Here is a 13446-nt window from a genome sequence, read left to right as displayed (position 1 = left end):
GAAAGGTATATTTTTTTTTATATATTTTTTTCTTCAATGCTATTGAAAATCTATTGTATTATGAGATGTATATTATTGATAGATGCATGTTTGACCTAAAAAAAAAGGTTCAGAATAAAGCAAGAGTGGAGGGTTCTATTTGTGAGGCATACAATTCTAAAGAGATTTCAAATTTCTCATTTATATACTTTGAACCTCACATTCCAACACGTTACACTTGCCCACCTGTGATTGTTGCAAAAAAAAATTCTTTTTTCTTTCTTTTCTTTTTCCTTTCTAGCCCTTTTTTCCTTTTTTTTAAGGAGGAAAAAGAAAGAAAGAAAGAAAGAAGAGAAGAGAAAGAAGGAAGGAAAACTCTTTTGTAAGGTCTCACTTGACCTTTATTTGAAAAAGATATTTTAAAAAATTAACTCACCTCCATTTTGGAAATTTACGGGAAAAATGGAGAGACAGGATTCGCTCATCGGTACAAGGTTCAACCGTTCCTGGTGCTTTTACCAGTGGTAATTGAACTAAGGATCAAATCAATGCCTTTTGTTTTGCATAAATTTGTCTAAATGATTATTCTAAAATCCTAAATGCACAAAGAATCATGCTTGTGTCATGAATAATGATTTAAAATATGATGCATGTTTTTAAAAATATTTTAGAAAATTGGATATTCCAAGTGATTAAAAAAAAAGGTTCTGAAAATATCTTTGAAGAAATGGTTCAGCAATTGAACTTGATTTGAAAAAACTGAGATTTGAATCTACACTTGGAATTTGAAGTGAATTTGAGATTTGAGAAAGGAAATTTAAAATTTGGAAGTTAAAATTGCAACTGAAATCAAAAGGTTGAAATAGAATTGAGATTTTGAGAGTTTTTGAAATCAGAATTTGAACTTGGAAATGGAATTGAAAATTGGAATTCTGAATTGGTTTTGGAATTGAAATTTAACTTTGAAATGGGAAATGAATTTAGAATTTGAATCAAAGAATGAATTTAGAAATTGAAAATTTAGAACTTTAAAATAAACTTTGGATATGGATTGAGAATAGACATTGAATTTAAACTTGGAATTTGAAATCAGGATTGAATTTGAAAATTGGATTTAATTTCAAAGTAAATCTCAAAATTCGATTTGGAATCTCAAAATGAATTTCAAAACTTTCATTTAAAGTTGAATTAAAACTCAGGATTTAAACTAGAATTAAAAAATAGAAATAATGAATTTGAATAAAATTTAAAATATGAAATTCAGAAAGGTGAAATTCAGAAATAAGAATTGAAAGTTTGAATTTTGAAATAAGATTTAAAACTAAATGGAATTGAGAATAAAAGATTAATTTGAATTTGTAAATAAGAGTTGAAAAATGATTTTGAATTTAGAAATGAAAACTATGTTTTTGAAAGTTTATTTCACAAAATCACTTGGAATTTTGAAGATGATTTAAAATAATTTGAAAAAGAATGCAATTCTATCCTGAATGATGAATGCTTTGAAATTTATTTAAAAATTGAAATTTAAAAGCAAATTTCATTCTTTAATAGAATTGAAATAAGATTAAATCATAATACATTCATGACTATGGCCGCAAATATATTATAATATAATCTATACTTAAATTATAATAAAAAAAATAAAATAGATTTTTATGCCTCTATAAGATTTAACATAAAATTAACTTTCAATATATCCATGACTATGGCCACAAATATATTTTAAGTTAATTTACATCTTAAACTCTAATAGAGGAAGAAAAAAATATTTAGAAAAATATGATGAAAAACCAAGCGTTATTCTATCAAAGCTAAAACTCCTAAGTATTGTTCACATTTTGACTATGACCATAAATATGAATCATTTACTTAGGGTTATTTACCTCTTATTAGAAAGGTGCATGTGTTATTTGTGTTTCACCATTCATGAATTTTTGAAATAAAGACAAAAATAAAATGAGATGTCATGAGCAATTATGAGAACTACATGCTCATACATTCTATTCTAAGCTGAAAAGAGGAAATTCTCATTAATATCAACTTATTACAGTCTTGAATTAAAATTGAAATTATAAAATTCCTAATCTAAGAAGGAAATCAACAATTTTCACATTTTCCTTGCAAAAATCAAGTTAGCACAAAGCAAAATGTAAAACATAGAAGAATATAGAAAATAATGTGTTAAGGACCCACATGCATATGTTCAAGCCTAGGTTAATGAAAAAAATGAATATGCAAAGAACTCGGCTTATGCTAATGAGAAGAACATGCATATGCATCTAAGTATGATATCCATGCTAAATGAGGAGTGTATATGCATATGTAACATTCATATGCAATATGCACATGCAATATGTGATGCTCATGCCTATGTGCAAGTGTTGCAAGTGATGGGCAGCAAGTGAAGAAGGTGGAGGTGTTGTGATGAAGAAAGTGCATGTAAGGGAGGTGTTGGGCAAGTGGTAAAAATGGGGTGAGTGCAGGTATTGAAAAGGGGTAGGTGATTAATAGGCATGCCAATGCAAAGTGTGATGAAGATGCAATAGGTAGGTGTTGTGCATTTGTGAAGAAAGTAAAGGGTTGTGTTGAGGCAAAATCTATGATGAGGTGTAATGAAGTGATGTATTGAGGATGATGAAGATGAAACTAGTGTGCCATGAGTTAATGGTGTATAATGACAAGTGAGTTAATTAATAGTCTGCTGACAAAATACAAGAATGCAAGTGATGATGGATTAATATTGAAGCTGCAGATGAAATAAGAACAAACAAAACTTGATGCTGTGGTGGAGATGCAGAAAATGCACAATGCTAACATAGGTGGTTAGGTGATTAGTGCAGTGTGTTGCATTGATGTATAGAGGAATGAAGGTGTTGAGTTGAAGTTATAAGACACATACTTATTGAGAACAAAAGATAAAATCTTTAAGCAAAGAGACCTTGTGTCCTTAGGTTGCCTCATAGCTATATTCTTCTGCAAGATATCAGAATTTCTGAAAGAGCCACAAACAAGCCCTTGTTCTTGTGCATCTATATGAGCTTTCCCAGAACTAACATCATTCAAACTGTCCCCTACTAAGTTTCACAAATGATCAAAGGGGATCTCCTAAAGTTGGGATCCTCTGTTATACCAACACCACAATGACTTGCAATTAGAGGTGGTGAGTGATACGCAGTGAAATAAATTAAGTATCATGCCTATAATGTGGAACCTACATGAAAAACTATAAAAAAATAGACATGATCAGGGGGGAATGACATTCACTTGATATTGGCTACAAGTGAGAGGGATCTGATCCATCCATCGGACGGATCCCCTCACCTAGATGGCCTTGTCATAAAAGATAGAAAACCCCCTTTTTTTTGCAATATAAACCTAGTCTTAAACTGATTTTTTATATTGCGTTTTGATAACAACCATTTATAACAGCATGAAGAACGAAAACCATAAACTTAATCAAACAAGCACTAATGATACGAAGGTCTTACCTTGGATCCCTTCCATGCAACGGGCGAGCTGGAAGCAGATGTTTGAGTTGGAGTGGATGATGTTGGTGCTTTGCTAGTAAGAGAGAAATTGGGGAATACACGTGTTGTAGCCCTGGTAGCAGGAGTTGAAGGAGTGGACATGCCTTAAGGAGATGACTGCTGGAAGGGCGGCTGCAACCCAAGGGATAGCTGGTTGCTACGATGGATATAGCAAGGTGGGTATGTTGTAAGCTCGAGCAAGGTACTGCCAATGAAGGTTGAAGTTGAAGATGTTCTTGGAAGAGGTGGCTGAAGGTAGGCTGCACTTATTGGAGAAGATAAAGCAAGGTTGGGCGTGTGATGGAGATGGATCAGTTGTACCAGCTGGAGCTCCTGGAGGCTGGAGATATAGCAACAAGGTGGCTGGCTGCTACTGTAGTGAGGTTGCAGGGCTGAAGCCAAGGGGCGCAGAAGAGATTGAGGGAGTTAGAAGGTGAGGAGAGAGGAGAAGCTAAGGGGGGCTGAATGAGAGGCTAAGGGAGAGAGAGGTGAAGAGCATCCACCGTATGGTGCTTAGGGGAATAGAAAGAAGGAAAAGAAGGTTTATGGTGTGGGCTTGACCAAGGAGGGAAAGGAAGGAAGGAGGGAAATGAAGAAGGAAAGAAAGGGAAAAGAAAAAACAAAAGAAGGAAGAAGAGGAAAAAGGAAAGAAAGAAGAAGGAGGAAAGGAAGGAAAGAAGAGAAGAATGGGCTATACGTGAATGAGAAGGAGAGGGGGGAAAGAGAAGGAAGAAAAAGAAAAAGAAAGAAAGAAAGAAAAAAGAGGAAGAAAAGAAAAAAGAGGAAGAGAAGAAAATGGGAGAAAAGAAAGAAAAGGAGGGGAAAAGGAGAAATAAATTGAGGGAAGAGGAGAGGGGGTCAACCCCTCTTGTGGGTCCCACCTCTCTAAAAACATGAAATAAAAAATAAAAATAAACAAATAAAAATAAAATAGAAAGGGAATAAAAGAAACAATTTTTTTTTAAATAAAAAGGAAATGCAAAATTAATGGTGGCACCATCTTGAAGTGGATCCGCATTCCATTTTGAAATTAATTTCGAAAGCCAGAGGGGTAGAGTGGTCTTTTCAGAAAATTTCTGAATGAAATAAGCTATTTTTGACAGTTTTTGAAATAAGTTCAGAATTTGAAGTTTTGTACCCCGTTATGGAGCAAATTCAGTTTAGAATTTGAAAAACCAAGTTTGAAAAGAATCCAGATTATTTTCTCAGGAAAAAATATTTCTAAATTTAGAATCCTAGGAGTAAAAATGACAATTTTGAAAACCCAGGGTTTGAAATTGATTTTTGAAAACTTTAAAACTCAAATCTAGATTGGAATTTTCAAAATTGGAGTTCTGGATCTCGAAAATGAAATGAAGTATGATGAAATGTAATGAAATGATGAAAAATGATGAGAAATGATATGAAATGCCATGCGAAATGCTAACCCTGGATGAAGAATTTTAGGTATTGGACCCTGACTGACAGTTGTACCAGTTCAAAAAGTGATAAAATTGGACAAAATGGTTTAAAAAATGGTTTTTGTCTCTGGCGAGCCAGAGTGACACTGAAGATTAAAGTTTTAGCTGGTTTGAACTAAAATGAACTGGATTGAGCTAGGTTCTAGGGTTTCAGAACTCAAATGGACTCACAAGACACTAACTCAACTGAACTCCTCGACTAAATTATTAAGAAAAACTGTCATTTTTAGAGAAATGGCCACTGAAGTTAAGTGAATTACAAATACGAACTGGGTTTGAGCTGAAATAAATATTAGTAATACTGAGATGAACTAAAATTGAAGCTCAAACACTAGCTCAACTGACTGGACTCAGCTCAATTTAAGCTAAATGAGCTGAAATGGGCTCCTAGACACTTGGAAGTGGTTTTGAACTGAAAATGGAGCACTTGAACTCCTGGTAAGCTCAAGCTAGACTTAGGGAAATAGGATGGACTGGGAACTCCTAGTAAGCTCAAGCTAGAGCACTTGAACTCCTGATTGACCTTTGGATCATGTAATGGTGTATCATAAATATCTAACTGATTTACTTAGAAAGTATGTGTGTGTATTTCATGCTAGAGTGGTTAAATGTGATTTGACTTATTGTTTATAAGAATTATAAAAAAATATAAAAATAGTGCAATGACCTGAATGTCTTAGATGCATATATATATATATATATATATATATATATATATATATGCGATGATGTATGTCTTGAATACATATTTATTATACTTTATGATGTAAGCTAAAGTTGAATTCAAAATATATTGCTGTTATGTATGCCTGAAATGAGATATTATGGTTGTGAATATCTTGAAAATATGAATTCTTGAATTTTACTATTTAGTGATTCAGTTGCATAGTTAATATTAAATTTTGAATAATGTGAATGTTACATGTTTATGCAAGCTCAGTGTATTGTATATTTCCATTATTTGTGTGAATCTTACTGAGACTCCTCAAAATAAAATAATTTTCAGGTAATATGTGATCTGATGGAGCAGATGCACGATGCTGAGGGGGTGCTGTGTGAGGCTGATAATTTCAAAATCTTGAAGGCTATCTGTCAAAATTTTAATTTAATATTATTTGATTATTTTAATTATTGACATTTAAACAAATGCATGAATCGTTTGATGATTAGATAGACTATTCAATATTTCAATTGATTTCTTTTATGTATAGTCGAATGTATGTGCTTTAGAATGTAATGCGTGCGAAAGGTTTAACAAAAAATTCTGAATGTTTAATTGACTTCAAATCAATATTTTTCTGTATTCTTTTAACATAAAAAAATAATAAATTTAGGTTTTGTCATTTAGATGTATTTTTCTTGAACTTTATTTTAAGGAGCTATTAAACGCCGATGCATGCGTAGGGTAACTCTTTAGAGCTTAATTCAGTTAAGGCAATATCAATGATGAAATAATTAAATTAATGATTCTTTTATGTAATGGTTCAATTGATTTGTTAATGGTGGTTCAGTACTGGATCAGGTATTAGGAGGCTAAAATATGCTCACGCTTGCGCTCTGGCAGGCTGTTTAATGCTTGGTATGGCTGGAACGTGTTCGTTGATGTAACCGTTGTATTATTACATATTAAAAAAAAATTACTGATATTTTTTTGTTGAAATTTATAGGAGCGTTACACACATTATCTCCTTTTTACTCTCTCTTTCTTAATCGATCGAGACTCCACTATCACCATGCGATGATCATGTTGAGCGTCAATGAAAGAATGAGCATTTAGTTTTCTTGTATATCATGGGCCTAACACTTAGGTCGGGGGAAATGAAAACCTACCCAATAAGAAAAAAATTATTGGGTTTTCAGTGTTTTTACCCAAATTCAGACCTTACATGTGTTCAGCATGATTGGTTTACTAGAAATTGATACTTGAATTATGCATTTTGGATGAAAAAAATGGTATATGGAGCTTGAAAAATTTATGAAAATTGTGGACCGTTGATTTTTTGAAACCTTATAAAAATTGATTGGTTCATAGGAATCAAATGCTCAAAGAACTTATTCCTATAAAAAAAGCACATAGATCATATTTGTAAAGTCAGAATTTTTCTAAAAAAACACCAAAAAATGTTTCTGAGTAGGTAGGTTTTCATTCCCCCTTTTTCCCATAGTGCCAATGTGACATCATCCTTCAGTTAAAGCCTATTTGTTAGATTGGAAAAAAAAATAGGCCATGCTTTTTTTGCTACCCATCTCAATTATTGAAAAAAAAGTTTTCTTGTTTCAACGCTATGAACTGACTTACCACCCGGACTGCAAATAAAATATCTGGTTTGGGGATGATCAAATAGTTGAGTTTATTGAAAAAATAGCTCAAATCATTTAAAAAAAAACACATGCTGTTGTTAGGATCCGTCAACGAGAATACCATTGGATGAATGCGTCTGATGTCGAACTAAGCCTAGGCCCGATGCAATCAGATTGAAGTTTTGATCCGGACCCGAATAAAATCTGACACCATATTCATTAGAGGGAGACTGGGAGTGGGGACCCGGATTTGGTGCATATAATTCGGATCTAGCAGGTTCCCACCCCGAATTGGATCCGTTTGAATCAAGACACAAATTCAGACCACTTCCATCCCTGGATCCAAATGACAAAACAACAATTCGGTAAATGAGTAAGAGCAATAAGGTAATTTTACTTAAGAGATAGGAGTCTCCCACGGAGGAAGAAGATGGCGCCACACTGAAGTTTTTTTTATTGGGGGAGAGGGTGAGAAGGAGAATTTCGTGCTCTTTTGCAGAGGAGATTCCCGTCTCAGTGGAGACGAAAGCTATCGCAAATCCCCCCTATAGAGAGAGAGAGAGAGAGTACTCCGCTTCTCCTGGCTTCTCTTCACTCCGTTTGAAGGAAGACGTTGAAGGGGAAAACTGCGGATTCATGGAGTTTCTGAAACCCTAGATTGTGTTCTTGCGGAGAATCTGAGAGTTCTGGAACGGTAGGTTCGATTCTTGTGGAGAATTTGCTCGCTTCAGGTTTCCGATGGCTTGCGCATCGATTCCCACGGCATTCAGCGCAAAGAGGAGCGGATTTTGCGGCGAGAACTTTGGGTCTCGGGTGAGGTGCCTCCGCGGAGGGAAGTCGAGAGTACGGTGTGAGTTGGATACGAAAGTCTCGGATATGGGCGTCAATGGTATCGGCCTCTTCTCTTAGGTTTTGGACATGTGTTTCTTCCAGTTTCTTGTTACGTTTTATTTGGGCGAGCGTGACTTGGGGTTGGCGACTCATTTGAATTTCTTTGTTTGACGGTTTGGAGTTCGAATTGGGATAAGCTTTTGGCGATAGCATGGTGTAATTTGCTTCTTCGTTTGTTCGTTGGAACATGACATGGAAGTTCAAGTTGGTCTTGATTATTTTGTCGGAATATTTTAAGAATATCGGCGTTTTCAACCTAAGTCTCCAATATTTTGAGAACATCATACACTGACAGTAATTTCATGTTTCTAGAAATAGACAATTTAAATAAAATTGTTTTCTTAATCATTGATGTAATTTTTTATATTTCTTGCTTGTATTAATTTAGCGAGCGCCGATGCCATTTTCTTTTCTTCTCCGTCTTTTGCTAGTTTATAGACTTTCTATTTCTCAAAATTGCATTTATTCTTCTATTTTTTTTCTTTTTTTTAGAAAACTGATTATTATCGGAATTTGTGCTTCTGAGGAACTGCAGATAGGCCTGGTAAACAAGCCGAACGAACTCAACAGGGCATGTTCGAGCTCGGCTAGTTTATTCGTGGATTGAGCTTGTGGCTCGTCCGAGCCGAGCCCAACATGAGCTGGCTAGTGTAAAAACATTTCATGTTATTTATACATAGTATATACATTTTTATATATTATACTTTAAAATATATAACTTTTTATAAATTACACTTTAATAGTCCTTATTTTATGTATATGTTTTTCATTCATCCTTTTTTATATATATTTTATGCATTCTTTTTTTTTTATATATTACACAAAATATATATTATCTACAAAAGTATATATTTTATCTATACGAGCACTGTCGAGCTGAGCCGAGCTGAGCACACAACTTATGTTGGGGCTCGACTGGTTTAAGCTAAACGAGCTGCTCCTGGCTCGGCTCGCCAACTATACTAACCTATCACGACTTGAAGAGCCAAACCGAGCCGAGTCACGAGCTGCTCTGTTCGTTTTACCAGCCCGAACTGCAGGTATTGATAATGCCAACCATGATATGAATTGGACATTATGTAGATTTCTTTCAAACTTAATGATGTTAACAACCAGAATTCGTACGCTTATCTTGGTTTATGATTTATTTGGCAGCTCCAAAAGGTTTGTTTCCGCCAGAGCCAGAACCCTACAGAGGACCTAAGCTTAAAGTAGCTATCATTGGAGCCGGGCTTGCTGGGATGTCAACTGCAGTGGAGCTTTTGGATCAAGGCCATGAGGTTGGTACATGATTCTATTACAGATGTCTTTTGCCGTGTACAATTATTAATTTGATGTGGTTAATGGGTTGTGTTTTTCTTTGTATCTTTGAATTTTAAGGGCGCTTTGATAAAAAATGGGGTACACAGACTTTTTATCTTGGTTTTTTTAGGATAAACACCCCCAAAACGGTGGAAAAAGCTGAGGACCTTTTGATGCGCTAGATGGCGAATTCGGGGTTCACAAAAAACAAAAGTTTCTCCTTATGGAGAATTTTTTGGCGCCATCAAATGAGCCTTAAATGTCCTTAGGCTCAGTTTGAGAACCAGTGTCGGAGGGATTTGCAAGGAGTACAGAAAAATACAAAAACTGGATTTGAAACAAAATGGATTTTAAAAGAGTTGTGAATTCCTTCTATTGTACTGAAACTGACTAGCTGAATGCGTAATTGATAAGTAGGTCAATGATCCAATTAGTTGTCGGTATGAAGCTAGATCTTCAAGAAGAGTTCCATCTTCCAATCTTAATTTTGCGTTTACAACTTCCGGCGTGTCAACCTTCTTATCATAAAAAATTCTAGATTTGACAATATTATCTGCAATCAACCTCATTTTCAATAGGATATCTCCTCTAGGTGAGTAAGCCACTTCGATACCTATGAAATATCTTAGAAAACCAGGGTTAAACATCAAAATATTTTTAAGAATATTTTTAATTTTACTAACTCCCTTTTTGTCATTCCGTGTAATGATCATATCATCAATATATAATAGAAGAACAATAATGTCAGTGCCTATATCTTTGACAAAAATATCATTGTTAGTATAACAAGATTTATAACCCAAGTTTAACATTGTTAAACCTATTATACCAAGCTTTGGGGACTTCTTTAAGCCTATACAAAGTTTTTTTTAACTGAAGAACTTTTCCTCTCTTGATCTCATGATTAGGAGGAGGATTCATGTACACTTTTTCATTTAAGCCACCATTCAAAAAAGATATTTTTGACATCAAGTTGGTAAATAGACCATTGCCTAATGGATACTAAGGCAACGAGAGTTCTAACACTAGTCATACGAGCTACGGGTGCAAATGTCTCTTCATAGTTTATCCCATACTTTTGGGAATAACCTTTGGCCACTAGCCTAACATTATATCTTTTTAAATTGCCTTTTTGTTTTGATTTTATAGACCCAGCTACAACCTATGGTCTTTTTTATTATGGGTAATGATTGGATTTCCTAGGTTTTGGCCCTGCATCAATCCATTCAGGAATTTCTTTAGCTTCATTGTATTCCAAGGGTTCATGAAATGAGACATAAGGCAAACCCTATATCTCAGGGAAAAGTCTCGGACATAAACCTCTCAGGAAGTCTAGAGGTTCTATTGGATATTCTAATAGTGGTTTCTCCTAGATTTTGGTTTTGTGAATACCTATCAAGTGCACATGGAGGATGATGCAGTGAGGGCACGATGTTTTCGCGATAACGGGTGCTAATGTCGCTGCTCTCCAACGCAGTGACCGAAAAGCGAACCAACCGCGTAACAGATCTGACGTTGACGTGTGGATGCCGACACTGAGGGCTATTAACACAGCAGTAGGATCGGCGTCTCCAATGGCTGGATTTACGTTGCAGACGCTCCTCAGTTACGATCAGGTGAACTCAATATTGCATTGACAAATGAAGCAACAGAGGGCTCGGTTCATCAGATTCGAGCAGTAGATTTAATTGAGAAACTGATGGCGCTTACAATGGGCAGAAAGAAACGACGACACTAATAGAAAAACAAGAAAACGTAGAACTAACAAACAATAGCACTAAGTTGAAATAATATAATACCAGTAGGCTGAAATAAACAATGGAGAGAAAAGCTGTAAAAAAAACTGACGTGAAACAGAAAAGAAACAATGGAAATGATAAACAATAATGAAGAAAGGAAGTACTGACAAAAAGAAATAAAGGACTGACAGTGCTTACAGGGAAAACAACCATTAACTAATAGACAAAAAAGAATGGCAATGATTAGAAAGGAGAAAGAATAAAAAAAGTCTGACAGCAATGGGCGTGAGGCTGTAAAAGGGAAAACCCAAAATAATAGCAAAAAGAAAGCTGTTGAAAAAAAATGGCTGCTGCAATCTGAGTATTATTTTTTTTTTCTTCACTACTGCACGCAACCCTAAGTTGGGTTATTTAAAAGGGTTTGGCTGGATCCGGGTCTCAGGTCGGGACCCGGACCCGAGACGAACTTTGCCTGCTGCTGGATCTGGAACGTGCTCTGCATCATTATTTTGGGCCTGCTCTGCATCATTCTCCCCGGGTTGGGAAGAAGTCGGCTCCGACAACTGATCTTCTCCACAGTAAGCATATAGATCAGACACCGAAGATAGGCGCTTCCATTTAAAATTGTGATCTGCTCCTGACTCTGCAAACTTACCAATGACCACATCTCCAGCTTGCAAGTTGGCACCAATAAATGGGAATCCATCATCATCAAGGCTGACCACCCTACCATACCCACATAGCGTTTTTCCAAAATCTACCGCCCCTTTCATTTTGCAATGCTCCCCTGTCTCCTTCACAACGTCAATTTCAGATTTATAACTTCTGATATGCTCAACCCTGAACATGCCACGCTGTACTGAAGCTTGATTAAATACTAAAGAGATTTCTTGAATGCCGCCAAGATGAACATTAACAGCCACAATTGCATCCAAACCCATCCACCCGGGTCCCCCTGCTCCCACTCGTGGGTGTGCCGCCTTATGGCTCCCACGCACAAGTTCAAAGGGGAAGGTTACTGCCTTCTCGGGTCAGACAGAGGCACCCGGGTTCCCAGCAAGGCCTAGTGGGACGTCGGGGCCCCGCAGGTCTAACCCACACTATGGCGCGATCCCCATGGTGCGAGGTCACGAGCCCATGCCTAGGACAGGACCCAACGTAACATTGTGGTCCTGCAACTCAGGCCCGACCTGCGACGCAGTCGCCGGGACCCGCTGAGTCCCTTGGCGGTTCGGTTGGAGAGTCCCGGACATGGGCGACTCGGGGTCGCTGCTGATTCGAGATGGAGGGAAGGTACCAGATAGGGAGAACTGCCGCAACCTGCATCCCTGTGCAAGGTTTCCTCAACGCCTTCTCGTCGCGCCGTGTGCTGGAGCATCATCGGGGCTAGATCGACGACAATAGTATCAACAAGGTTAATCGCGCGCGTGCCTAACTGATTCAATTGCACTGCGTGCGCATCCACCTTGGATTCAAGCATATTCATCCGTGCTTCGACCCCATCCATGCGCTTCGACAGACCGACTACCTCCTTTTCTAGGCATGACATATCTTCCTGCATCTCCGTCAACTTGTTCAATAGCCGCTTCATGATCTCCTCTCGTGCATTTCCGCTCATAGGACCGTTCTTCGCTTCTTGCGTCATGCTGTTGACGAAGGAGGAGGGGCTGGGCTCTGATACCATTTTGATGCAGTGGGGCAACCAGAAGTCTTCACGAAAAAATTGACGTCGTGATTGCTCCTTGATCAGCGAGTGAACCGACGCTATCACGCTATGGGTTGACGTTGGTGCTTCATGTTAATGTGGTTGTGGACACTCTTTGACGCAGTGTGGAGATCAGACTCGGGGATGCACTTGGGTGCAGCAAATAGGGCAGCGTGGGGAGCTGATGTTCCTGGGGTGCTGATGTTCCGATCACTGTGATGCAACAGTGAAGGGCACAACTCCACGGTCATGCGATGGCAGGAAAAAAAAGAGCAACAAATAAAATCGTGTGATACACAGTGTTTGATTTTATTCAGACAATTTAAACCCAAAACAATGAAAGTAGCATGATAGGAAGAAAACAAAGAACATAAATGACAGTACACAAAAGGCTGCAAACTGACATGAGACTGAAACAAGCCATGGGAATATTAAACGATAGGAAAGAAAAGGAAGCAATGACAGTAAAAGAGGGAAAACCAAAAAATTGCAGGAAGATAATAGTAAAGACGGTATTTTGAAACTTCAAAAACTCCCCA

The 13446-nt window shown here is 36.9% G+C and overlaps 1 protein-coding gene across 1 annotated transcript in view; it reads left to right on the top strand.

Annotated features, from left to right (window-relative positions):
* The first annotated feature begins 7664 nt into the window (after positions 1-7664).
* Positions 7665-13446, top strand: part of LOC149828879 (zeta-carotene desaturase, chloroplastic/chromoplastic-like) — a 68379-nt gene continuing 62597 nt past the window's right edge. The window contains exons 1-2 of the mRNA XM_090017777.1: positions 7665-8159; positions 9317-9441. Coding sequence (XP_089873903.1) covers positions 8009-8159; positions 9317-9441 — 276 coding nt within the window. The 5' untranslated portion in view covers positions 7665-8008. The remainder of the gene's footprint in view (positions 8160-9316; positions 9442-13446) is intronic.

Source organism: Nuphar pumila, chromosome 9, assembly GCF_984573655.1.
Source record: "Nuphar pumila chromosome 9, dmNupPumi1.hap1.1, whole genome shotgun sequence".
NCBI classification, from domain to species: domain Eukaryota; kingdom Viridiplantae; phylum Streptophyta; class Magnoliopsida; order Nymphaeales; family Nymphaeaceae; genus Nuphar; species Nuphar pumila.
This window is presented reverse-complemented; position numbering and strand designations above follow the sequence as displayed.